Below are 26341 nucleotides of genomic sequence, written 5' to 3'. Positions count from 1 at the left end.
GTATTCAATGACATTTGTTGGCAGCATTGCTATTAGCTCACATTGAATCCTTTTTGAACTAAAGAATACCACATATTTCAGTAGTTAATGGGGCTTCTTCATGCCTTTTTAAGCATTCTTAGTCACATACTTGCAGGTGAACAAAAGAGCATGAGCATAAAAAAAGAAACCCACACCTACTTAGGCCAAAACGTCTTTTCAATTCTATTTAACAAAATAGTTTCTGTCTCGATGAATGATACACATTTTCTAATTTCTTCTTTTGTTTTTTTTTTTTTTACTCCACCGCAGATTTCAGAATACACATTATACGTTTGAAGATATTTACATATGAACAACATGGGGGGACACCAAGGTGTTGTTTACATTTTTTTTTTTTTTTTTTTAATTTGGATACTTTATTTCTTGTACAGCTGAGGGTGAACCCATGTGAGCATGTGTTGTATACAATCAAAGATGCTCTTTTATTTTAAAACTCAAAAATAATCCCAACGATTGAGTCCCGTGTTAACAGACCCCTTGGTGTCCCCAAAATTAATACAATTGATTGTATAATAACAGTGTTTCTCTCTTTGTATCCCAGATACTCTGTGTTGGTTTTCAGGCACACTTCATATAACAGTTTTGTTGCTGAGAAGAAAAAAAAGGGGACAAAAGAAACAATCTTTCATAGTTCCAGCTACAGTAAGTCGGTGTCTCATGGAATGAGCAAATGGTTTACCTTTACAAAATGCCCATGTACAAGCTGTGGACTGAATGAAAGATGGTCTCGTGTGAATTGTCATTCACAAACAGACACAAAGACTCATGGTGCAAAAATAACCAAAGGCAGACTCTGTCCATGAAACTGCACTGTGTAGAATACATGACGATGAATGTCACACCTGCTGTGAACACAGAAAAGGAACTTCTCTGAGATATGAATGATGTATGATAGACTACATATAGTATGTTTTTAAAATGCAGCTTACAAACAACACGTCTATGATGTATGTTAATCCAGATGGATCATTTGAAACTCATCTTGTTGTTGAGGAGAGCGATAACAGTCATTTTCACGACAACTCTTCAGGACTCAACCTACTTACTGTAACAGTCCTCCTGCATGTCTGCATTTCATTAGCTGGGGCGAGAAAAAAAATCTTCCATGGTTTTCTGTAACTAAACTACGTGCTCTGAATATACATTTTACTTATTTGATTTCATATCTTTTTCTGCTTCCCACTAGCAGCCTCAAAACAACTCACTCTTACCTGTGGAAGGACAGGGATGTATGGTCTAGCTCACACACACACACACACACACACACACACACACACACGTGCAGACACACATTTTTAAGGGCAATCTGTAAATTAATTTCACATTGTTTAAGCTTTGATTGAACTGTTTGTAGTCCTAGAACCAGCATTCAACTGGTGGACATTTTCCTCTGACATCACGCCTTTTACAATGCTGATCAATGTATTTTACAAGGCTCCTATAAGGTAGTAAATGTGCTAATGGATTCGTAGATTACCAAGATTACATTTAGAAACCTTGGAGCCCAGCAGGATATTAACAGGGTTTGAGCCTTCCATCCTGATTGTGATGTCAGAGGAACGGCCACCACAGGAATAAGGAAACCTGACCCTGCTGGAATATCAGAGGGTAAATCAATAGTTAGCTTTGGTGAAAAACATAATGGTAAACCATTGCACCATGAGTGCAAACAAATAAGCACTTGAAGCAGTCTTGGCTGTTCATACTGTTTGAGGCCAGAGGCCACGCTTTGTGAAGCTTGCCTGGAACAGAAGCAATAAGGCATCGTTGGTGGCAGCAATGCCTCTAAACCCAGTCGACTGGCACACTCACACTCACCTCAGTTACTCTCTGTTGCTACCCAGAAAAGTAAGTCCAACATGTTTTCAGATACACGTATAGGATGAATAATTATTTGGCATTTAAAGTAATTTAGATGAATGAAGCTCCTTTTATTAATCCTAAAATGTCTGGAGCGCTGAGGCTGAGATTGATAAACCATGGATGTCAGTTTTGCTTTATGAGTCTGCAGACCTCAAGCCAGATAGATGAGGTCTGTCATTTCCCATTGAAAGACACTAAATCACTGTAGCTTAATGATGAAAATGACCTAAGCTCCATTGTTGCACCTAAAATTGAAGTCCGCCCACACTCTTTCAATCCTGCGATCCTCATCCGTTACCCATGCGCTGCACCTTTAAGACTATGGAGCGCCATGGGATTCTTTCCAAATTTAGTGGTTTTAAGGTAAAACACCTCTTTAGTCATTGGTCTCTATCCCGTGTTCGTTTCTGTCTCATTACAGAGAGCTGGTGGCAGCTATTAAGCAGACCATCCATCACCGCCCAGGAATAGGGTCTAAAAGGTTAACAGGAACGGATTTTCTGGAAATGGAAAAAATTCTAGTGATGAATGGCACGAGCTTACTGGAATTCACCTTTGTAGTAATGACCAGTATTTATCATGTAAAAAAATATCCTGATTTGGGCACGGGTTGGGTGCTTTTTCTTACAGGCTGGACCACTTGAGGACGACTCTGGTCTTAGAAAATATCACAGCAATACATTAGCCTGTCTCTTTATTATAGCCACAGCAGCCACACCGTGGAGATGTTCCTACAGTATAGAGAGGGGAGGTATTGTAAATCTATTACATAATCTATAGCAGTGGGATAATGTAACAGCCTTGTATATTAACAAGCCTTATACGTTCAAGTGCTTCACAGAGTGCAGCTCCACATACTTTTGAGATAAGACTGTGGATGAATGGTGTGCTTGTGTATGCTCACATGGACAATGAGCACATGAATGCTGCTAAGGCAGATGCAGATTCCCTCTTTTTTTTGTCTGCTGGTTCTTTCCGAGTGTGCCCAGCATGCAGGCTGCAGCAGCGCCAAGCATCCGGCTGGATGATTTATCTCAGAATACTCCTTGATTAAGGGAAAGTAAAGCAGCCTGCTCTTGGCTCACTAATTGCCTTGATAACACGTTCAAGCAGTTATTTAGTGGGAATATTTCTGGGGGATATGGACCTCTGAGAGACAACAACAATAACGACTATTAAGTCGGAGAGAGGCTGCCCAAAGTTGTTTTGCTGCAGTGTTGCAGAATTTAACATTTACCCTTCTTAATATTTGCACTCAACGACCCTCCCTTGCATTCAGCTAACTTTACAGAACGCTGTCTGCGCTGCTATCATACAGAGACATGACTCCAAACTCTTGATAAATGAAATCTGTGTTTTGGTATTTTTTTTTTTACAGAAGTGTATAAAATCGACAGTAGCATCATCTAAGTGTTAGAGGTGAGATCCTGCCATAGCAATAAAAAGTCTTATGAAGACACAAACATTTATGTGTGATGTGCATCTTGTAAACAAGCTCTTCGAGTGAAGTTGTGAAACTCAAGCACACTTGCAGTGCCATGTCAATCCTCTTATGAACAAACAAACAAAAAAAAGCGCCACTAAGTGTGCTTACAGTTTGTTTTTTCCTGCTGTTGAAACTTTACAACACCTGCATGATTGTGAAAGACAAGTACAACAAGCAGATGACGTACATACAGAAATCAACATTATGCAATACATCATTGCAGATGGTTTAGGAAAAGAGTTCAAAGAGCTTAGAAACTTTTTTTGTTGTTGTGTGTGAGAGCAGCAAATCAAGCCAAGTCAGTTTCTGAAAATACATAGGATGGTGAAACTGGAGGGTGGAAACAGCCACGAGACAAGTTCTGTCTTCTTCCCAGTGGCAAAAATGTTGTATTTGTGTGACGCTTGTGAGAACATCTCCTCGATACTATGCTGTCTCAGGTTACTTAGGAATTGTGCTCCTGCCCTGTCAATCATACAAAATGGTGCAGTAGGCAGGGCCTTGCCTGAGCTTTCCCACCGTCCCGGGTGGAGTCTCTCTATGACAACGACTGGCCGTTGAGGCATTCCCGCCGCAAGCACTGCGCCGGCTTCCACCAGTCCCCGTTGTGGCAGCGGCATATGGTGCAGTCGTCCACCTTCACTTCAATTCCAGCTGGGATGATCGTCGTTCCAGCGAAGCAATTTGGACCTGCCGCATGGGAAGGGGGGAGGGGATAGACAAGAAAAGAAAAGGAGTCAGAGCGACAAGAAATGGATGTGGCCCTCTTGAGAGCGTCTCTTTTTTGTTTGTTGGGGTGGTGGAGTGATGCAGAGAGCTGCAGGGAGTTAGGGGGAGTCAGAGCAGACGTACAGATCTTTTCACGGGCATGCACCGATGGGCTTGTTTTTGCAACACTAAAGCGCTTTTGTTAGTCTCCCCTTCTCCCTCGACATGGAGCGCTTTGCATCCTAATGCGCCGCGAGCAGAGGAGCCTGCCAGGCGCTGGCTTGGCAGTACAGAGAGGCTGGAGTACAGAGAGAGAAATCTGCTTTGAGAGGCAGTTGGGAGGATGGTGTTAATCACTTCAGTCTGTAAGAAAAGGCCAAAGAACTCCTCAGCAATTCCTTACATGGCTTCTTACACACACACAAACACACATAGACATAATGACTCTCCAAAACAGTAAGGAACTTAGATTAATTTTGACATCTGAGATATCCTTAAAAAAGCTGAAGGATGTTTTTGTTTCTATCCCCTTTTTCGCTGATAAGACTCAAATCATTCTCAAACGCTTTGGATTGTGTACCACTGGCACAATTCCCTGCTCATGTATTTGATAATCTTAGCAGATATAGACGGATTAGGCTGGGTACATCTAAGGATTCTGTTCTCGAGGAAGCCAAAGACAGTTCTACCTTTGTGGGAAATGCAGCACATTTATTATTGGTAAATAGCAGGAGAAAGTGTCTAATCGAATTTGTTTCACTTGCTGGGGGCTGATTTTAGGCAGTGCATCTCTCCCTCTACTTCTTGATACAGAGAAGAGCCAGAAGAATTCGCTCCAATTTGAATCATTTAAAGGAAGCAATCAGGAGCTCAATTGGTGTGACGGTGACTTTGGATAGCGCTCGGCATTCAGCTCTGTTAAAATCTGCTCGATTCAAGAGTCCTCTACGAGTAGTCATAAAAAACTCATATGTCTCATAACTCTTGAAGACACTGTAGCTTTCATGGATAATATTCATGGACATCTAAGTGTCCCATGGAATATGATTTAGTGCTGGCTAACTCAATGATAGCAATGGCTGAATAGGGTTAGTGGACCTGAAGTGTCTAATAAAACCTACGACATTTTGGGACACGGGCCAGCTACAGTACGTGCAAATACACACAATTATTCAACTTAGATACAGTAAATGCCTTTATGACACAGTAGGACAAACACAGGTGTAATAAATATAATAAATGATGGCTTAGTTTCATTAACCTGCTCCGGTTTCAGCGTCCTGCTATTGTGCATGCTCATTCACTGCCACACTGTCATGGCTCACTGGGATCATTATTAATGTTGTTTGTAACACCTATGCCTTCTCTGCCCTGCCTAGTCAAAATATCTGTTTTGCTCAGTCTATCGGAGCTTCCTGTTTGGAGGCTTATATTATTATTAGCAGCAGCTCTACTTCTCTGTCTTTGTTTTTTTGCAGTTTACCCAAGTTGACACCATCAAATTTGCATGAAAAAAACAGAGCTTTTTTCATGAACATCTCTGGCGCCGCATTAATTCCGTCTCCTGAAGGTAGTTTTGTGTGAAACACGAGCTCGATAGGCCTTTCATTTCACAGTAGACATTTTGACTTGTCAAAGTCAGAAAAAGAGATTTAGGGTCGTGGAACAATATTAAACACCAACTTATTGTCAGTGTTGATGTTGTTAGTAACACTTGTTTTTTTTCCTCTGTTATATTCACAGTGGGAAAAAAATCCTGTGCATATAATAGTAATGGAATTGAGCTTGTATACTACACCGCATGTCACATCTATTCCCACACTGATGCAGGCGGAGGTTGCTATGTAAAGTGACCATCAGAAATTACTAATCCCATTCATACACATTCCTATGCTGCCATCGAAGCAGAGGGCATCGTATCTACCTTCTATCTTGTATTTTGAAACCAGAAGTGATCACATATTGATGAGAGGAAGGATACATGTCTATCCTGGTTGACCGTTCACATGTGTAGCAGCTTGCTAATAACAGGTGGCCTCAGCTTGCGTCCAGTTAACATTAAATTGAACCATAATCCAGAAAAAAAGACTTGAAACTATCTATTGAGACTATAAACTCATTAAGGGAGCATTTACTGAGTGAATTAATTAACTGAAAAGAAGGGTAATCTTCTGAGCTTGTTCAATTCAATAAGGTTTATTTTTGCAACTCGCTGCTTTAAGACACTCTCTCATTGGATTCACTCTTTACATCTATATCCTTATATAGTCTATGATTTAAATTCAGGTAAAGGTGTATGATTGGAAGAACACTGAACGGGCATGCTGACACTTTTGATATTTGAAAGAGAGTACTGAAAGAGGATTGACTTGTAAGATCTTTACCTCGCCCGTTCATTTTTTCCCCTATGGTTTAATTTTGTGCATAATTTATAGGTTAAAAAATGAGGTAAAATTAGATGACCCATATAAAGGTAGTCATTGGCTACCTACAATCCCTCTTTCTTGCCCCAGCATAGATGAGTCCAATGCTCTATACGGACCTGATAAAAGCCCTTTGATCTGAGCTTAGAGGAGACATTGAGAGTGCTTGCCAAGTCTTAACTCTCATTGATCTGCCTCTGGACCGCTGGCACAGGTTACAGGACAAACTCAGCGGAGGTTGATGAGGGAAGAGAGTGACTGGTGACGCTGCCAAGTGTGATTGTTTATAGCCAGATAGATTTGAAGCCACAAGGACACAGTTTGAGCCACCGGTCTGTTTCCCAAGGACACGCTGTCACCTGTCGAGCCTGTGATCGATTCATGGCCAATAAAACTCACTGAAGACCGAAAATGTTTGTCCTGTGTCATAACTGTCTCGGCACATCATACTTTAACTGAACACAGCTTAAGGAGTGAATGCATATGCGTTCTCATTACAGTCTATTTGGTTCAAGTACGCTTGTTCTTGCCTACAGGGAAGATGTGCTTCCATACAAACTTACCTGCCAAAAACATATTTTTTTTCCAACAAAACCTGCAGCTCTTCCACAGAATATGTCATTCTGAATATGTGACCCGAGTGGAGACAGCTTTATGACACTGCTTCTCTATGATATGTCTGTTATAACACCACAATGACAGGCTTCAAACAGATAAGACCTGGCAGATCCGTACATGCTTTAATCCTATCACAAAAGACAGTACATTCTCAGAGTGCTTCTCATTACCATTTTCCTCAGGACAATTATATAATTACATATATTCCCTGATGAATGTACAGTATATAACTCAAGATAAAGATTAGGGCTGCATCACGCGGACTTAATGAATGTGGAGCTCGGAGATAAGCACTAAGAACGACTGAACATTCCTTTGTCCTCTCCTTCTCTCTGCTGCTGTGTTCAGGGTGAAACACTAAGCAGCAGACAAGCCAAAACATCTACTAATAATGAAAAGTCTTGACAAAGAGTAAGCAGCAATAAACATTGACATGATCATTTTTAGGTCAATAAAATTCTACCAATCAAGGTTACTATTAAGATGAATTTAGTTTTTTCGCCTTTAAAAAGCTGAAATGTTGGATCATGCTTTCTTCTATCGATTACTGTGACTGGCTAAGGTGGCTAGGCTAAACTTGTTCGTTCTGCTATAAACTGTCTGGTATCATTGGAAACGAAATGTATGAAACAATTTTACTGTCGTCATGGAGGTACATTAACACATTCAAAAGCTTACATGAAAAGAGGAGAATATAAACATGTGAAAACATTGAATTACTTCACTATGTTGCACTCACATTTTGCCTCTGTTTACGACATCATATTAACTTATGTATGTCTCTTTTGAAGCCAGCAGACCTAGTCAGCCAATCAGTGCGCTGCAGGTGGAAGAAAATGAATGAGGTGAACCAAAGTCATGCAACAACAAAGGGGCTTGCTTTGCATTTTTTAGTGTACATTTACCCAGCTGTTGTTTTTTAAAATGAGCAAATTAAGTGGAGCCAATGTACCCGTCTGCTACAATGTACAGCCTAGCTTCTGTGCCTGCACTCCTGCCTCAAGAGAGGGGCTGAGCTGACCTACATCTCCGGTCGCTAATATACTTACAAGTACCTCGTACAACCCCACCTCAAAACTACCTAACTATAGAATTTAAACAACCCATAACACAATGACTGGGTTCATCCAGATCTCTTAACTGTACTGTAACAGTGTAAATACAGTGCTGAGACACTTCCTTCCTACACTGTAGAGTTAGTCTTCAGATGAAACAGCCCCTTAACTGTGACACTACCTCTAATGTGAGAAACCCAAAAGATACACACTGATCCAATTTGAATGTGCTTCTTCTTGTCCGGAAGAATTACATATAAATTAATAAAAAATAAGCATAAGCTCTAAAATACACACAATGTGCTTTGTATAAATGTTCCACCACCATGAGCATTAATCATCCATTTTTATAAGAAATGAATTGTTTTATTTTTCGGATTTCTCACTTTTTTTGCCATCCCTATCTGTATACTCTATGAAAACGTATTAGTTACTGTTAGCATGCTAACAGGTTAGACAAAAAGAGATGAACATGGTACAATCATACCTTATCAACATCACCATGTAGGCATTGTAATTGTGACTGTGTTAGCATTAAGCTAAAAGCACCGCTCTCTCATGTGCCATTAGAAGGGCTGTAGACTCTACCACCACACAGGTTTGTGTTAAATGAGAGAAAACTTTAACTCAAAATGACAATGTCACAGTACCCTGCAGCATTAGTTGTGGAGTTAAACCAACCCTACAACCACCGTACAAAACGATGAAACGTTACTGTCTGTGTGTCTAGTATCATAAGGAGTCCCTGTTGAGAAAAGGTGGTGCTCAAAATACAGTGACATTTTAAAAGGGTTGGGCACATTTCACATTATGATTTGAGTTCCTTGCAGCAGGAAAAAGAAGAGACAAAATGTCTTACTGTCTTCCACTAATTGCACGTCAAACTGGAGCCCATAAGTAAATGTCTTCCTCTCATAGCAGCCTGTCCTTTGGCCAGAAATGAGAGCTAAACAGCATTCTTCATTGTCCTCTCAGCCATCTACTCCTATAGAGATTTATCTGCCTGCCAGAGCCTGACCATGCACCCTTGGGGAGTCTAGAAACGGCAGGCCTACCCTGAAATGCCAAGGGTGTCACTGTGTCCTGTCAGCCTAGATTAGCGCTCTCCTAGCAGCTTCCCCAGCCTTGTTAGAGTGGGTGTTTGTGTGCTCGTGCATGTATGTGTGGGATATAAAAGGAGGAGAAAAAAAAGCAAGGGGGATGAAGAAGGAATGGGTGAAAGTGTGAAAGAAAGTTGTGTTGAAACGGCCACTTAGCATCTGCCTCAAACTAAATTCCTCTCTTCACATTTATAGGTCAGCCTCTGCTTGGAAGGAAAATTAAAAATATAAACATTCTTTCAAAATGAATACTCATGATGACTCTATTTCCGTCATTACAGCGTTCATAATGAGAAGACGGAAGGCAAAGACGAGGCATATTATTATGATAGTGGATGTTTTTGTTTGTTAGCTTCACATTTAGGCTTATAAAAACGACTTTTTAAAAACTTACATTCCAGGCCGGTAAAACCCGAGAATGCAACATTCTGTTGTTACAGCATTTAATATTTCCCACAGGAACTATTTGCTGTTGTTCATTCAAGCTGAGATCACATTGCAGAAGGGCAGTTACTGTACTTAAGTCATAAAGCTCCATCTCTCCCTCAGGATTGATGCTGGCAAAGGGAAATCTCCCACCTCGCCTTGTAAATAGCCAATGAACCATTGGATTCCTATAATTCTAATTTAGGGATTGGCTGTGTGTGACAAGGGCGTCAGGGCACTGGGAGATAAAAGGCTCTCCGAGGACCCATTAGTCCCTCCTACCATGCCTTTAATCAATGGGCTAATGTTTACTCTGCTTAGTGTGTCATTTATAATTAAAACTAGTCCTGCTCATTAGTGTCCAACAGGCCCAAGGTAATAATTTTAATTCATAAAACATCCATTACATCCTCATCCTCTAAAGGCGCGGCCATCAAATGGCGATACTGCAGATAAACTTGCCCGTCATCGGTTTAATGAAAATTTAATGACTTCTGAGGAGGATGTGCGTGGAATTTGAAGAAGAGACAGTGTTTACCGTTTTTACAGATGGGGCAGCATTGCTCCGGCTCGTACACGGGGTTCACACACTCTGGGACGGCGCAGTCGGACACCACGCAGTGCACCTCATTATTTGGTTCGCAGCGGCACCATTCACAGGGTGACGGCTGTGGGCAGAGAGGGGAAGAGGAATCAGGAATCTGGGTTAGATGAGTCACTAGGTTTCACCTTGTGTGTACTGCTGAACAGCCTGTCTCATATAAGCATTTTTTTTTTTTTGCTGCCTTTTCCATATTTAATGTAGTCCCATTATATGCATCTCACACTGTCTTCATAAACAGAGACAAGTTAATAAATTATGTACAGAGCTGCATTAGGTTTCTTGCATTTTAACAAACAGAGCTTGCAGTTGACTTTGAATGAAATCACTAGAAATGACCAACAAGGGAGATTATCAAACATGGTGTTCATGATATTTAGTATTTCTCTGCATTTGGCTGCCTGCAGGAAACAGTTCACAGGCTTTATCTTACCACCTCTACAACATGTAAATCAGAGCTGTGCAGCTCTCTGTGCCGCTGCCTCTTACTTGACTCTATCTTTACAAAGTCTCTTGACCGTAAAATGAACTGTAATGCAATTACATGGAGTGGAAAAATACAAACTGTTACCAAATCACGAAAGGTCAGCTGTTCATCATATTACATTTTCTTACTGCTCATCACAGTGAACACTCTGTAGAGAGAGGCCTGTTTGAACCGAGCATGATCTGTCAGAGGCTCTGTGCTTTCTGCTAACCTTAGAGGGTACAAATGGTTCATATTTTATAACAGCATTGCAGATTACATTCAACAAAGTATTGATTTTATAAAGGGTTAGGCAGGTCAGTGTATGTGGAGAGCAGCATCTGCAGCTCGACAAAATGGTTCAGATGAGTCATAATGAGCCGGCTGAGTAATCCCTTTCAATGATTCAGAGTCCATAACTTTCCCAAAATGCAGCTGTCAATATGTTGAAGCAAATCAATTTATATTCAACACCAGTTACTTGGTGCGCCAACTTTGACTTGTTGAGGTGACTAACAGTGTTTATTGCCTTTCCAGAGCTATACATTTTAAAGGAATATTGCAACATTATTGGAAATACAGCTTTCATGCTGTGGGGTTAATGAGTAGGTTGAGTCTCGTCTTTATGGTAATATTGTTGTGGGCAGTAGCCTGTTAGCAAAACTGAGCGTAAAACAGGAAACAGGGAAAGAACTAGAGTGGCTCTGCTAAAGCTCACAAATTAACAAGACATATCTTGTTGGTTAAGCAGTTGGCAAACCAGTTGAGTCTCAAGGAAGTTACTGTGCCCGACCAGTATTTGATACAAAACATCAACTCAACTTTATTTATATAGCACTTTACACGCACAACACAGTTGATCCAAAGATTAAGAAAGTAACAGACAAAAACAACAAAAATCTAAATGAAAGAACAACAATTATGTCCAGTGCAACACAAAACTTACACTATGGATCCTTGAGCCTGATGGGTTTTTGAAAATTGAAGGCAATTGAGTAGAAATATGTTTTGAGGTGAGTCTTAAAGAGGACATATTAAACCCCTTATCCACCTTTTCAAACAGTCCCCTGTGGTCTAGATGAAACATCTGTGCTGTGCCTTTGTCAAAACAGGACGTTAATCAAAACGAAAACAGGGCATTTTTCTCTGTGTTGTAACAGCAACACCACAAACAAAGGGCTGGATGGGCTTATTTCACATTTTGTGGGCTGGGAGACACTCAGGTTACCCAACTATATGTTCAAAAACACTGTGAAAGTGGATTTTTCACAATATGTCCCCTTTAAATACCAATAGTGGGTGAGAGACGGATGTTGGGAGGTAAAGAGCTCCACAATTTTGCAATAGAAAAGGCACGATCCCCATAACACCAAGGGGCAAGTCCATTTAACACCATGAACAGTCAACAGTATTTTAAAATCACTCCTCAGCTTGACTGGTAGCCAGGAATTGGAGTGATGTGATCTCTATTTTTTGACCGTGTTAAAGCTCTAGCTGCTGAATTGAGCTGAAGACGGGATAGACATGACTGAGTGATACCTAAATGAAGTGAATCACAGAAGTCGATGCAAGTGGACATAAATGCATGTATAACTTTCTCCAGGTCAGAAAAAACAGAGGATGGGTCTTAACTTGGGGAGGTGGATCGGAGCTGCATGAAGCTTAATTTTACAACCTGATTTATTTGTTTGTCGAATTATAGTGCTGAATCAAGCCAAGATTTTTCACTTGACATTTAACAGACTTGGGAAAAAAAAACCCTGCTATGAAATAGTAAATAAGGGTTTTAGATTTTGTCTGGCTTCATCTAAAAAATGCACTTTGATTTTGTAAACTTCAGTCAGAGCCTGGGTAAAGCTTTCCTCGCTAGATCCAGCGTAATACACACAATGAGAAGTGGTATCAAAAATATTCCTATAAAAGCTGAATTTTGTGCTTTGTAGACATCTTTATTACATTTTGCAAATCAACCTTTAAAACTGCATTAGCTCCAGCAAATATATTACCTCCTACAACAACAACAACAACAACAGCAGCAGCTACTCTATTCATAATCCAGTTTTGCGCAGAGATAAGTGAATGGGCTGTGGTAAATCTGAATGCTTTAATGTGACTTTTATCAGCAAGCTTTGCCAGGATGCATTAAGAGCCACAAAATGGGAAGTGAGCCTCGTATTTTTACTGGAATTTATTGCGGTCTTGATGCACTAGAGCCATAAAATTAAATATTAGCAACATTGAGAGATGGAGGGGAGGGAACAGTAGGGCAGCAAATTCACCACACACATTCTCTGATTGTGGGCTCACTAGAACGATCTCTATCTGAGCGAGCTCTACAAAATCATGTTGAAATGAAAATGTTAAAGGATCAGAGCTGAAGAAATTCAGACACAGCCCTAAAAACAGCTTCCCTTCCTATTATTCCTCTTTCCTTTTCCTGAGGTAGAACATTAATAAAACTGTCTCAGCTGATTCCATTTTGTCAAAAAAAAAGCTGTCAGTGGGATTAAAAATAAGGATGTTCACCCGTCTATCAGATGTGACGTTTATGAAGGGAGACAAACGTATTAATATATTCGTTAAACATCACGACTCCTTGCAGGGGATGAATGAGTGTTGCAACAGTTACCGACTCTCTGTGTGTGGAAACGTCTACAACTTGTTTGTATTCTGGTATTAGAAGCCGTGTTCCTTATATCTGCCTCAAATGACTTCCACTCAGAGTGATGTTAATGATGATTGATTTTGTTTGCTCGTTCATTGCGTCTGCTGCATATATTAGATCTGCTGCTCCCCGATGTGAGACACATCTCAAGGCCTTTTCTCTTTCTCGTGAAACTGCACTGACATGATAAGAGCTTCTTTAAACACACATACAGTATATGCCACCTGAACATCTAACAACGCTATTCTCGCCTTATTAGAAAATTCCTGTCAGAAATTCCCCGCATATCTTTCTATTCCATATAGCAGTGGTCTGCATGGCAAAGATATTTCTCTTTCGCAGAGTTACACATCCACTTCAGTTGTGTTAACCGCCCCTGTGTCAGTTGGAGCGCACACACACCCCAAATGCACCAATTACACAACACGATGTTGTCTCATACATATGGAGCATGGACCCCATTTTGTCAACCTGACAAGCTTAACCTGTGGAGGCTGGCAAGGTGGGATTATAGGGTCCACGCCTGGCACATCAAATAAGGCTTCATGATGTCATGGTTGACTATCAGCTCTCCCTTCTGGGTTTTTCATACAACAGGAAATATGACGACTTCTCTCGGGGATTGGTAATTAAATATTTAAAGCTTGCTTAGCTTTGTTACCCCATGAGATTTCCAGGTCGACTGGAGACGAAATACATTAACCTTGGGTAACATATAAAAGCAATTACATTTTAAATTGACACTTCCAGCAGCAGAAAAAGCCAGGTTCAGTCAGGATTATGTGAGGTAATAACAAATATGGCTCATCGGGGGATTGGAGCAACAGTGTGTCGCAATAATGAGCTTCATATTTAATGTTTATTATTGACGTTAAATAGAGGTGCAAACTCATATCAACAATGCACACTAATATCTCTGTGAAGATTTGATGGAATTCCAGTTCTTTATTTCTTCAAATGAACCCTACAGTATATCCTTGTTTCAGATGCCTATATAAGGACTGAACCCCCTTTTGAGAGACTTTTTAAGTAAGCTTAATTACTGCACAAGAAGTTTTCAAATTCATTTCAACACCTTGTATAACTCCCAATCACAATCTGCCCTGCACACGTTTATCCCACCAATCATTAATACAACATCAAGACTTTAAACCAAGATGCTTGTGTCTCTTTAAATTAGAGCCCAACCAATGTTGGCAGATAAAACAGAGCCAATATGGGCCTATTACAGATATATCAATATTGGCATGACTGTTTTCTGGTACTCACTGATATTAAAACTTATTTTAAAGAAAAAAAAAACAAGTTAGTGATCATAGATTTTCCAGCAGAGTGTGCTTTGACTCCATAGCTAACAATACCATCAGCATTATCTGAAGCACATGCAGCAGTACATCAATCAATCTTTATTTGTATAGCACCAATTCACTTTTACCAGCACTTTACAAAAGACCTTACTCTTTGTTAAACGAAGCAACATTTGGCAAAGTTGCATTGGCAAGGATGGACATCCTTTAAGAGGCAGAAACGTCAATCAGAATTAGACTCATGTTGAAAAAAACATCAGCTCAAACTGTTGAGCTTGGGAAGTGGGATAAAGGGAGATGCAGGAAGGAGGATAGGGACAAACAGAGCAACAACAACAATGAATAAGATAGATTTATAACTACAATGTCAGTAACAATGGTAAAAGTACGTGTAGTATTAGCAGTAACAACTAAGTATGATAACAGACTGATCAGTCTAATATTGTGCTAGTGGTCCAAATAGAATTGGTTGACACAGAATAATAAAGGTTTTTTAGAAGATATTCCCCTCCAGATTTGGCTAAATCCTATAGTCTCAGAAATTCATATAAGTCTTTCTTTGATATAATTTTGCACTCATTGAAGGAGCAAATAGCACTAACAGCTATTACTGCAACATAACATTCCTCTAATCTCATTTCAGGTAAAAGCACAGCACATCGTGAGTCCTCTTTAGCAGACAGTCAAAAGGTTAATTGGATGGTTCGGATCAAATTTGGATTAATATTTGATCAACTGTCAATCATACAGTAATTTCATAACTCCAAAGCATAAAAATGGGATCAATGAGAAGCAGTCTAACTTCAATCTGCATGCAGCATGGGTGCATTTTGCTTTTCCACCACAAGGCATGCTACTATCTTTAGCGGAGAGCTAAAGAGATCATTATACATCATATAGCATTTTTTTAAGTACACATTACTGTTTTAGGAATACATCTGCTTGTATTTGTTCTTCTCTCAAAGAGTACCTGCAGGTAAACAGGAGGAATACATAGGAATTCAACTCAACATAAAAGCTGCCATATATCATTTGTGTGGTTTGAGGCGATGCAATCAATGTTTTGTAATAAATGTGAGCCAGGGACAATAAAACCACATGGCTCACATTCTGTGTTACTCTTTGACAGTACTTTCATTCAAACTGTGCGTCGTCATCTCACAGATATCACTTCAGCCCTGAAAAATGTCATTTGAAAAAGAGAACCACTTCATGCAGCCATGCCACAGTGCTTAATTCCTAAATGTATTCTGTGGCACCTGATGTTTTCAGGGCGTCCTTTTCCCCCGTGGAGAGTATCAGTCATGCCTCACAAAAGAAAAAAAACGGAGAACTTCATGGCACCACATTTAGGCGTGCATCCAGAAGTGTCGCTGTCTCCTGTATGTCCCTGACTTGTTGTTATGAAAGTGAATCGGCTGTTATGCTTTTCATTCCCACACTGAGACAAATGGAGACGCGGCAGTGAAACAATAAAAAAGTATAATGACCTTTGGTGGGGAAATCATGGTCATGTGTAATACTCTGAGGCAGGGGAGCAGGGGAGCAGGGTCACAGGAATCCCACCCATGCGGGTTAATAGGAGTGATGGGGAATGGGTTGACAGGCAAACTGCATGCTCCTGTTGTCCAAGTCAAAACAATATTGAACCGCTGGTTGAGGAAAACAGAGGAGAGGAGGGGGCAGGGTGTGCTAAAAACTGTGCAGGAAAATGAAAACCTGAAAATTGACTAATTGTTTGCATTCAATTATTTCCTTCTAATTCAGTCCGTTGTCGCCTCAGGAAAAATTGGACAGGAAAATCAATTTGAGCAATCATATTTACAGCTTTTACCACTCTTTTGTCTCATAGGTGTCAGCGCTGAAAAACACAGTCACTAATTACTGTTGTGTGTGATGTGGAGGCAGCTCCTCGTGTGTGTGTGTGTGTGCATGCTGTTTTAAATTGAATGTTGTTATAGTCAGTACAGGTGCTTTCACAGGATGTTTCCATAATTATGATGCATCGAGCTCTTCAAGGACTAGTCATATTGACAGAACAATTAAGAGTAAAAAGAAACACTAACTTCCCCATCATTTGCATCCATTTTAAGTGCAGAGAGGTAAAAAGCATTACGCATTCTCTATTAGAAAGTATGATTACTTAGAGGTTTGTTGTTACTGCACCAGAGATTAGAAGCCTATTTGTGTCATTGGGATGCCAAAGAACGGTTAGTACAAATGAAGTTTCATGGCTGTATGTCTTTCTTATATTACTTGAAAATTAATCAATTAACATTCTTGCCTTCAAATCAGAAATTCATCTAAGTAGTCTGAATATGTAAGTGTGCCCTTATCACTGAAAAAGTTTGAAGCCCTCTACCCTTTTTCTGACTCTGCATCCTTAGAGGGGATGGCAGGAAGCATGGACGGGATTGTTCACATTTGAGTTCACATCCCAGCCCTAGCCTGGTGATCTGGGATCTGAACTCACCCTATAACTCCTGGCTCTTGATTGCAGCTGCGCTGAGGCCTGAGGCACGCCGGCGGCCATGCTGGGGGGACTGGTCCCTTCCTCATCTGACGGGGAACCCTGTAGGTAAAACACCTACTTAGGTTGAGTGGCAGGACTCTCTCACGGGGGAACAGAACAAATGAGTAGAGAATAAACCCACTGTAACTACATCTACATTATCGACTTTATTTAACAGTGCATACTATGTGAGTAAAGGTTCATTCTAAGGTGAATAATTGAATTTTTTAGTGAGGTTGCTGATACATGAGTTACACCGGCGTAAGATTCAACAAATGACATGCTGACAATGCACTGCAGTCAGCTGCTTTGTGTTGAATAATTGCCCAATCTTACTCAAATGACAATGACTGCACACTGCTTCTACATAGGGCTAGCTCATGGAAGCAGGCAAAGGACATTCATTATTTACTTAAATCAAAGTACAATACTCTGGTAAAAGACAATCTCTTCTTCACTGATTCTTCTTCACTGATTTGTCTCCTATACTGAAGTAAAATGAGAAAAGTGCCGGGGTTTAAATGAACTCAGTATTTAAGTAGACAGTAGCAGTGTGAAGGACATTTTTACCTTTTTGTGCAATACTAAACTCTCTTTAGACAATTAAACCCCAAAAAATCTAAATAAATAAAAAACATAAAATAACAATGTGCTTAAACTACTGAACATCAACTTTGCTTTACACATGTACAAATATATTGGATGGGGAATGTCTTGATGTTCAGAATCTGTGTTGTTGGTAATGTTTTCCATTTAATCTTAAATACATCTTTAAAGTTTCCTTACTTCACTTCTGTCATGTGTACTGATGGATACACTGATGAATCATCTTTTCTATTGGCTTAATTCTCCTCAATTTGGGTTGAAAACCGGTCTTGATTTTCGGAAGGTGGCATGCAATAATGCAAAGCAAATAATCACTCATTTCTCTCAAATGCATTTTAGTTAAAGCAACATTATGTAGGAATTCAGATTGGTGTGGTTTGGCGCCCACTGAAGGTCTCTGAGTGCGACTGACACTTTCATAAAACACAGTTTGTTGACATAGCGAGACTTGAAGCTTACTGTTTTGCCAAGCTCTCTCACCAACGTGTAAAAGCATGTTATGATATTGACTCTAGTCCAGCTTCTTGCTGGGTCACTCTCTCTTTTTCTCTTAAGCCTCATCCATTACCGTCCTCTTCTGTCTTAGCCTCAGTTATTGTATCAAACAGAGATACCGAGATGGGCTAACATGGATTATTTTTACCATACACTGCTACTCTGTGGAAATGGGATACACCCCTTTCTCCTTGCTGAAAGGTATTGTATTAGATCGACTTTGAAACTACTATTGTGAGGTGGAAAAGTTACATATTGTTGCCTTAGAGCAGTTGAGAGTAACTTTCATTTTGTGCCAATTTTGGCAGTTTCTGTGAACAGTGTGAATTCTCTACCAAAAGATCACCTTCTCCTTTGTTTTAACAGCACACTGCACTACTAGCTGTGATCATTGCTGGGGAAAATGTTTGCAAATGCTTCTTTGATCTGAGTGCTATAAATTGCTTCATTGGAACCACTACTGCTTGTGGGGGTTACAGTCATTAAAAACACCTATTTAGAATTAGGCAGTCTTCTAGCTGATGGCTCGTCTTCATTTTGTTGGTCAATGAGAGGCATTAGTTTTAAATTGAGTCTGATTTAGAAACAGCTAATAAACTCCTCACAGGTAAGTAGAGTGTATATGCAGTATATTTGTGTTTAAATAGGATGAGAGCCAAAATTACAACAACAAAAACTCAAGTTAAGCACAGACATTTGAAGTATTTGTACTTTTACATTGTAACTTCACACCTTCATGACCTATCCCATGACAAAGTGTTCCAGCATTAACAACCCAAAGAATTCATAAAGGTCTGTCGATGCTAAGTTGTGTTCATCAGCATCAGTTATTTCAACAAACTTCAACATCGCAGAATCTCTAAAGGATAGCTCTCTGTGCCTCTGCCAGCTTCCACACCATCATCAGCTTGTGAATATAAAGCCAACGTCTGCACAATGTTGCACTTCCCCAAAAAAGGAAATGCCAATGAGGCCGACATCAAAGGTTAACCTGTCGGCATCTCTAAACAGGGGTCTGTGTACGAGATCCTGACAGTCTTTGACTTCCTTGAACGCCACAGGGATCCGAAGCTTTCATGTCGTCACTGAAAACTCGACCTTCAAACAGGATGTGGACAGAGACTTTAGACTTTATACTTATGCGGCCTAAGACAAAGGAAGGGGGATCATGGTGCATCAGAAATGCCCACTCTGTTTCTGTCAAGTCATTTTAACTCAGATGATCAATACGCACAAATGAATGTTTTTTTTTCTCCCTCAAGTGTGAAGAATTGTCCTTCCAGGCCCTGCAGCCAAGGTCAGCATGAGGTGGAGCTGCACTATTGATGGACTTGATCTCACATCAAACTGCGCGGCTTATGCACTCACTGCGGCCCTTAGAAAGCTGTGGCCTTGCATCCCAATGCAGGACTGAGCCTGATGTTGTCTGACGTGCTCACACACCAATCAGTACAGATTAAGTACATGGGTTTCAAATGGGTTGATCCCACACATCCCTTATTAGCAGAAACACGATGTTCCTTTCATCCTAACGTACCAGGTATGCTTTATGAACTGTCAATACCTTGATTATTTCTTTCTTAATCGTCTAATCAATTAATGTAACACATTTCAGATTTTCCATAAGCCCTCGTAACATCCTCTTAAGGCTTCTTTTGTCAAGTTCAAAGATAAAAATATTATAGATACTTTGCAACATTGTAAAAGGAGAGGGAGAAATGGGACTGGCTGGAAGCAGCAGTAGTTGACATTTTTGCTAAGTATATGTCTAAAATTACTAACTGTCAATTGACAATTAAGCTGACCATTGTTTCAATGGTTTCCACCCTCAGGGTCCCTGTTAGAGGTTTTGAAATCATTGCTAACAATGCAATGCCTCCAGTTGTACCCACTCCTTTGGCTGAATATAAAAGAAACAGATACATTTGTTATTGAAAATAAAAAGTAAAACTATAGAAAAAAAGGTCTCACACCGACATCTGATGATAAAAAATATTGATAAACGGTAGCAGAATTGTTAATAATGGCCCTTGTCTCCATTTACATAACCTTGCTCAGTATGCAGCCCCCCTGCTTGTTTCAATTAGTTTCAGTGTCATGACATGCTAATATTCACAGGTGCAACATGTTCCAACATCCCCCTGCAGACGTTTCTTTGCCGTGCCTTGAAGTCATTATGAAACCAGACCTGAACAAACATGCTACAGATACTAAAACATTCTGCTTCTTCATGGCAGGTAAAGAGAAGTGACAACCACCAAACACTCACTGGATCCTCATAATTACTAACTTAGTAACATTGTAGTTTGATACATTTGTTATACACAATATACTGCAGTGCATCTTCAGTAAGTGTAAATTAAACATTGATAAATCAAAAAATAAAACCTATGGCAGTCAAAACTGCAGTCAGGCTCCCAATTAGAGGTCTGAGTTTGTAATTATGCATTAACAGCAGTTTTAAGTTTTAATACTAACAAAAATGGTCAAGTTCAAGGTCCTCTCATACAAGTTGTAGTTAGCTGTTACATATTTGATATTTAACCAGAATAATTATCTTTACCTTGCTTTTAAACAGTGGTTCTCAACTGGTCTAGCCTCAGGACCTACCACTTACTCCTTATTGAGAAATCATGAACCACAATTTGGATCTTTTTCAACCAATGAGATTCATTTAATGAAACATAGAGCCGTTTGGACCTCAGATGGTCCAAAACATTTGACAGAACAAAACTTATTTTAAAAAGAGCTTCATACCGGTAGATTATTTGACACAATTATTTTCCTCAGGAACACATTGGTGACCCACTTTAATGTCCAGACCCATCAGTTGTGAACCATTGCTTTAAAGCTTCACTTCAACATAAAAATGCTCTAAAGTGGGTCAAATGTAATATTGTGATGTGGAAGGGGTCACTTCATGTGACACACCCACATGTAATAATCATAGATGTCGCTCCATTTAGCTTTGTGTAAAATTTTAGCACCTTTCAGCCTATTGTTTTGGTTTAACTGGCCACAATGTTAATGGTTTGGTTTACTGTCATTCCCGTGTCATCGTGTTTCAAGCTGCATTAGGCAGCAGCAAATACCGAAACGCTTGGTGAAACAATGGTTATACTACGTAAGCAACACCAAACAGCAGACTGACATAGTTAGCAACCATTTGTTGAATGTAGAGAGTTTAAAATTAAAATGCAACTGTCTCACTCAAGGAATTATATAGACAATAAATGAGTGTGAATGTTGGACTGAAGTGTTTTGATTCACAATTATGAATGGTTAAATGATGATGCTGCTGTGTCTGTTGGATGACCTGCTTGCGAACACATTCACCATTATAGATTAACACAGTGATAATATGTCTGGTTTGTATTTAGTTCTGGTACTCTAAGGTGGTTAAAAAAAAAAAAAATCTTTAAATCTGCTTTAACTGAATCATTGGCGCAAAGACCAACAGGCCAGTATAAGTTACTACTCATTTTGGCAGTTTCCAGTAGTATAAACTTGGCTTTGATTAACCAATCAAAGCCAAGTTTATACTACTGGCGAAATAACCTCTGAATATAATATCTGATACTTTCAGAAAATATGTAAACTGAGTGCACACGTTTGTTCTTATGAACCATTTTCAATGTGGCAGTAATCATATAAGTCTTATAAGTTTTGTTGGGTATTTATTAAGCTGACCGTATGTCAATATTTCAGAAGAGGATTTGCATGAAAATGTGCAGAATCTTTTGGTTCTGAATGAATCTTACTTAACAAACAAGTATTTAGTGTTCCTTTCCTTCATGTTGGCTGCACACAATGCAGGACTGATAAGAAATCTGCATGCTTTCTTCACCTGATGGGATTCATCATTCTCAAAAAATACATAGGCCATATAGGATAAGTAAAATAAAGTGTTGAAATCTCCAGATGAAATATGTGATGGATCATCACAGGTCTAACTTCAGGTTTGTCGACTTGTCTCAAATGTTAGGCAACCTTCTACTCAAACCCAACTTGAGTCCAATATTCTCATATTTCAAGTAATTTCAGCGCTGAATGTAGTGAAGACTTTAGTTGGATATTTATACCATTTTCCAAACACTAGTGTAATGGGTGAGCTAAATCTAACTGCTTTCAAATACATATTTCAACATTAACAAGAATGTAACCCATGGAGCTATACTGTTTCTGTTCCATTGTGTCATATTATATCTCAATCACTAACAGCCCCAATCCACTTGTGATGAATTTGAATGAGGAGGGGGTTCCTTATGGGCAGCAACAGTTTAAACACAGACCGTAGTTGTCATGCTGGAAGTGTCATTTCGAATCAGACGGCGCTGTTATGCTCTACAACAACCGCTGAGACGCTGGTTTGATGGGTAAAAAACAGTGCTCCCTTTGCAGGCGACGCAGGGAATCTAAATCTGCCTGCAATGACTCTGTGTCGTGTCCATGAATCAGGGCATTAAAATACAGTTGTAGCATCTGTCAGTTTTCAGAGATGCTGGCTGAATGTTCAGTTGATGGTTCAGGGAGGGGGGATGACATCACCCTGGGAGGCAGCCATGTTTGTGCCCTTGGCCAATAAACATATTTATGATACTTCTCTAGAATACCAAGGACTGAAATATACTCCTATCATCCAAACCCAAACCCACCATGGGTCAAAAGAACAAAACAGGGTGTAGGTGTTTGATTTCCTGTACTTAATACGCCTTGAGGCTGCTCTCTGTTCCCATGACACTCTTGTTATTAGCTTGTAAACATTGTCAGGTCTGAAACAACCGAATCTCCCAGACAGATTACCTTGTAAGATGGTTGCTTACTTTGTCTTACTATACATGCCTAGAAGCAACAAACTCATGAACATAAGTTGAGTTTTGATTTAAAGGTGTATAAATTTGACACTGTGCCTTTAAATAATCACCCAGGGTCATTGTAAATATTTATAGAACATATTGACAATGTGAAAGGCACATTTTATTGAATCTTAGTATGCATCTAACCCAAATGTTTCAATACACATGTAAATAATTGAGAGTTAGAGAATTAAAGAAAAAGCATCATCCAGGTTGTAAACAGATATCTTACCTTGAATTCCTCCAGGATTTTGTATGTTTTCCCTCTGTACTCGCAAAAGTTTTTAACCTCCTTGCACTCGGGGCAGCACCCATTGTGCTCCACTTTGGTGCACTTGGGGTGCAGTTTGGGGCACTCGGGCTGGTCGCACACGGGCCCGTCCTCCGTGCACTCGCACGGACAGTTCGAGTGTCCTGGGTAGAAGCGCTCCCCGAGTTTGTACACGAAGCCACTGTCGTCCACGCATCCTTTCCCCCGGTAGTCATCGAACACGATGTTTTCACTGGCCGTCCGCTCAGCCTCGTCCGCGGCGTAATCCTCGGGGTTACCCACCGAGGCCGGGCGCACGGCGCTCGGGGCAAGCAGAAGGACGCAGGCGGCCGAGAGGAGGAGAGGGCCCATCCTTCCCATCCTTCGCCGCGGCATCGATACCCACATTCAACGAAAGTGTGTGTATGTCATCCCTAAGGTCCTGGTATCCTCTCCGGATCCGTCCTGCGCTTCAATTACCATCACCATAGTCATCTTCACACGACGAAAGGGCTGTGGAGAAAATAAGAGATGATATGACGGATGATGATTTACTATTGCTGTTCTGATACACCCTTTGGCCACTAAATCTCACATTTTAAATAATTATCTTTTGGCTCTGGCTTGTGCATAGTCAATCCTCCTGCTGCCATCATTTAGATAAAAAAATCAAGTTTCATCAACATATATCTACAAAGACAAATGGGAGTCAACAGGCGAATGCCAATATTCCTGAAGAAAACAAAAACCTGTATTAACATGGAAAGAGAGCAGTCTGTGTTTTCTTCTGATGTGTTCTGTGTTGGTGGTGGTTTGGGGGTGTTCGGGTTCGGATTATTCCCTTTGTGCAAACATTCAAACGTTTAACAACAGATGCAAAGGTTAAAACAAGCGCTACATGAGGTGGGTGGAGTGGGTCCAATACAGTATTCTTCTAATTCATCAAAACCAAACACCTAAGCTATCTTTGCGCAATTTCAAACTCTATGAGAGCGAGCAGAGACAACAGGTAGCTATTAGTCCCATTTCATTCTCCATGGAGCCATTAAACACACACATTACTGCTCCAACATTTGACTTGCAGTGACTCTTACTAAAGATGAAATGTAACATACACATTTCCGAATCCTAAATGCGCAATGATTGAACCCCTCCAAAAAAACGCATCTGTCCTTCCGGGGACAAGCACGGAGCAGAATTCAGGCAGCTGGACATAAATATTTCTCCTTGACTCGGAATTGTTTTGTTTTTTATCAACTGAAATACCAGTGACAAGAGGGATGCATAGCCTATAATTGAAAGGGCAAACTCACCGCGTTGAAAACTGCTCGATATCCACTTATTGCGTATCCAGAGAGTCCAACACACCGAGTTCTATAGCAGATTAAAGATATACAGTCGTCTAGCCTACAATGGGAACTTCACTTTATCCAGCGGGTAAATTCACCAGACTCCAGCAGACACTATAATCCTCCCTCTCGGTCGTGATGGTGGCTTTGAAAGCTAATAAACATCAGCCTTTTGCTGATATGGTTCCCCCTTTCCAGTGCGGAGAAAAATGAAATCCACATAGAAGTAGGTCTGCTTCATGATTATCCTCCTCGGACTCACCTTTTTTTTTTCTGAGACAATATCACAGTTTACGTCCAAAGGCATGCAGTATTTTGAGAGAGAGACTGAGAAAAAAACAGTAAAATAAAAAAATCCTCTACATCGTTCCTTGAGAATCCGGAATCAATTTATTTCCAAACGACGCAGGTGAACATCAGAAAGCGGCAGCCAGTCTAGTTGCACATACGTGCGTATACATCCAGCGGTTGCGTGACAATAAATGGAAATTCGGGTGAGTAGAAGTTAAAGAGTATAAAAAATCAAACCATTCGGGACTGAAGTCAGGCATTATCTGAATTTCAGTTTTTCAGCAGAGGTCGCATTCATCATCAGCAGAGAAGGAAGCGCTCCGACTTCCAGCACCTTGGAGAGCGACTGTCTTCCTGCGTCCTGCACTGAGCACAGCAAAGCAGAGCACAGCACCCACCGCCCCCCCCCTCCCTCCCTCTGTCACCCACAGACACAACAACCCTCACATCCCACGATCCGAGGACAACTCCGACTGCGTTTCTTTTGAATGGTCCGGCAAGAGTTAAAGGCTAAAATGGAGTCAAAGTAAGTGCTCAGTATTCAGCGACGTTCCTGAAGGAGCTGCCGAGGAGGTGAGGCGAGATCGGTCAAATGTGTGTGAGTGCCTTTTTGTGTCAGTATTTGTGTCATGTGCGTGTTTCTGTGTGTGTGTCCATCCGCATGTGTGCCTGTGCGTGCCAGAGTGTCTTCACACATGACCTGCAGCATGTTTCCTGACTCACTCACTATTTGCAGCACAGTTTTACAGAGACCCATTTGTATTCTACATTGCAAGGCAAAAAAAAAAAAAAAGACAAAAAAAAGGGAGTCTGACTCCTCAGCCCCTACAACAACAGAAAAATACAACGTGGCTTTGCAGAGGTAGAGTAGCAGCTTTGTTTTACAGATGGTAGCCCGTAGGGGCCACTGCCTGACTACATTCAGTTTGAGAACAGATGACTGAGTGAGACCCCAAAGACTTTCCCTTAATTAGCTTTTCCCATGAGGAATCACGCACATTTTATCAACTGCAACCTTAAGGCCGTCTTGTTCTAATATGAATATGTGTTCACGGCCTTTATCTGATTAATGATTCAAACCTGCTGTTTTATTTGGGGTTCTTTTACTTGAAGCACCTGTCTCTCCCCAAGGTACCACAGTCTGAAACTCACCTTTATACAGATCTACACCTGCTGCAAACAAGATCCGTCATGGAAACGCTGGCAACACTGGATACACTCT

At 40.4% G+C, this 26341-nt stretch overlaps 1 protein-coding gene across 2 annotated transcripts; it reads right to left on the bottom strand.

Moving 5' to 3' along the window:
• Positions 1–3455: 3455 nt before the first annotated feature.
• vwc2l (von Willebrand factor C domain containing 2 like) lies at positions 3456–25501 on the bottom strand. 2 transcript variants are annotated; one of them, XM_061054225.1, is made up of 5 exons: positions 24793–25501; positions 23462–23992; positions 17234–17332; positions 10260–10389; positions 3456–4081 (listed from the first exon to the last, which is right to left on the bottom strand). In XM_061054225.1, exons 2-5 carry the CDS (start codon positions 23885–23887, stop codon positions 3930–3932), a joined length of 807 nt encoding a protein of 268 aa, XP_060910208.1. In that variant the 5' UTR covers positions 23888–23992; positions 24793–25501; the 3' UTR covers positions 3456–3929. The 2 variants fall into 2 exon arrangements, with proteins under 2 accessions (XP_060910208.1, XP_060910209.1); XM_061054226.1 differs by lacking the exon at positions 17234–17332.
• Between the last annotated feature and the right edge of the window lie 840 nt (positions 25502–26341).

This window comes from Labrus mixtus, chromosome 13 (genome assembly GCF_963584025.1).
Source record: "Labrus mixtus chromosome 13, fLabMix1.1, whole genome shotgun sequence".
NCBI classification, from domain to species: domain Eukaryota; kingdom Metazoa; phylum Chordata; class Actinopteri; order Labriformes; family Labridae; genus Labrus; species Labrus mixtus.
The sequence above is the reverse complement of the archived record's forward strand: the minus strand, read 5'-3'. Positions and strand labels throughout refer to the sequence as shown.

Coding starts and splice junctions, on each gene's coding strand:
- vwc2l (XM_061054225.1), bottom strand. CDS start 23,887: ATGTGGGTATCGATGCCGCGGCGAAGGATGGGAAGGATGGGCCCTCTC. Junction 10,390..17,233: donor CAAGAGCCAGGAGTTATAGG/GTGAGTTCAGAT, acceptor CTCTGCCCACAG/CCGTCACCCTGTGAATGGTG. Junction 4,082..10,259: donor CTGCCCCATCTGTAAAAACG/GTAAACACTGTC, acceptor CCCATGCGGCAG/GTCCAAATTGCTTCGCTGGA.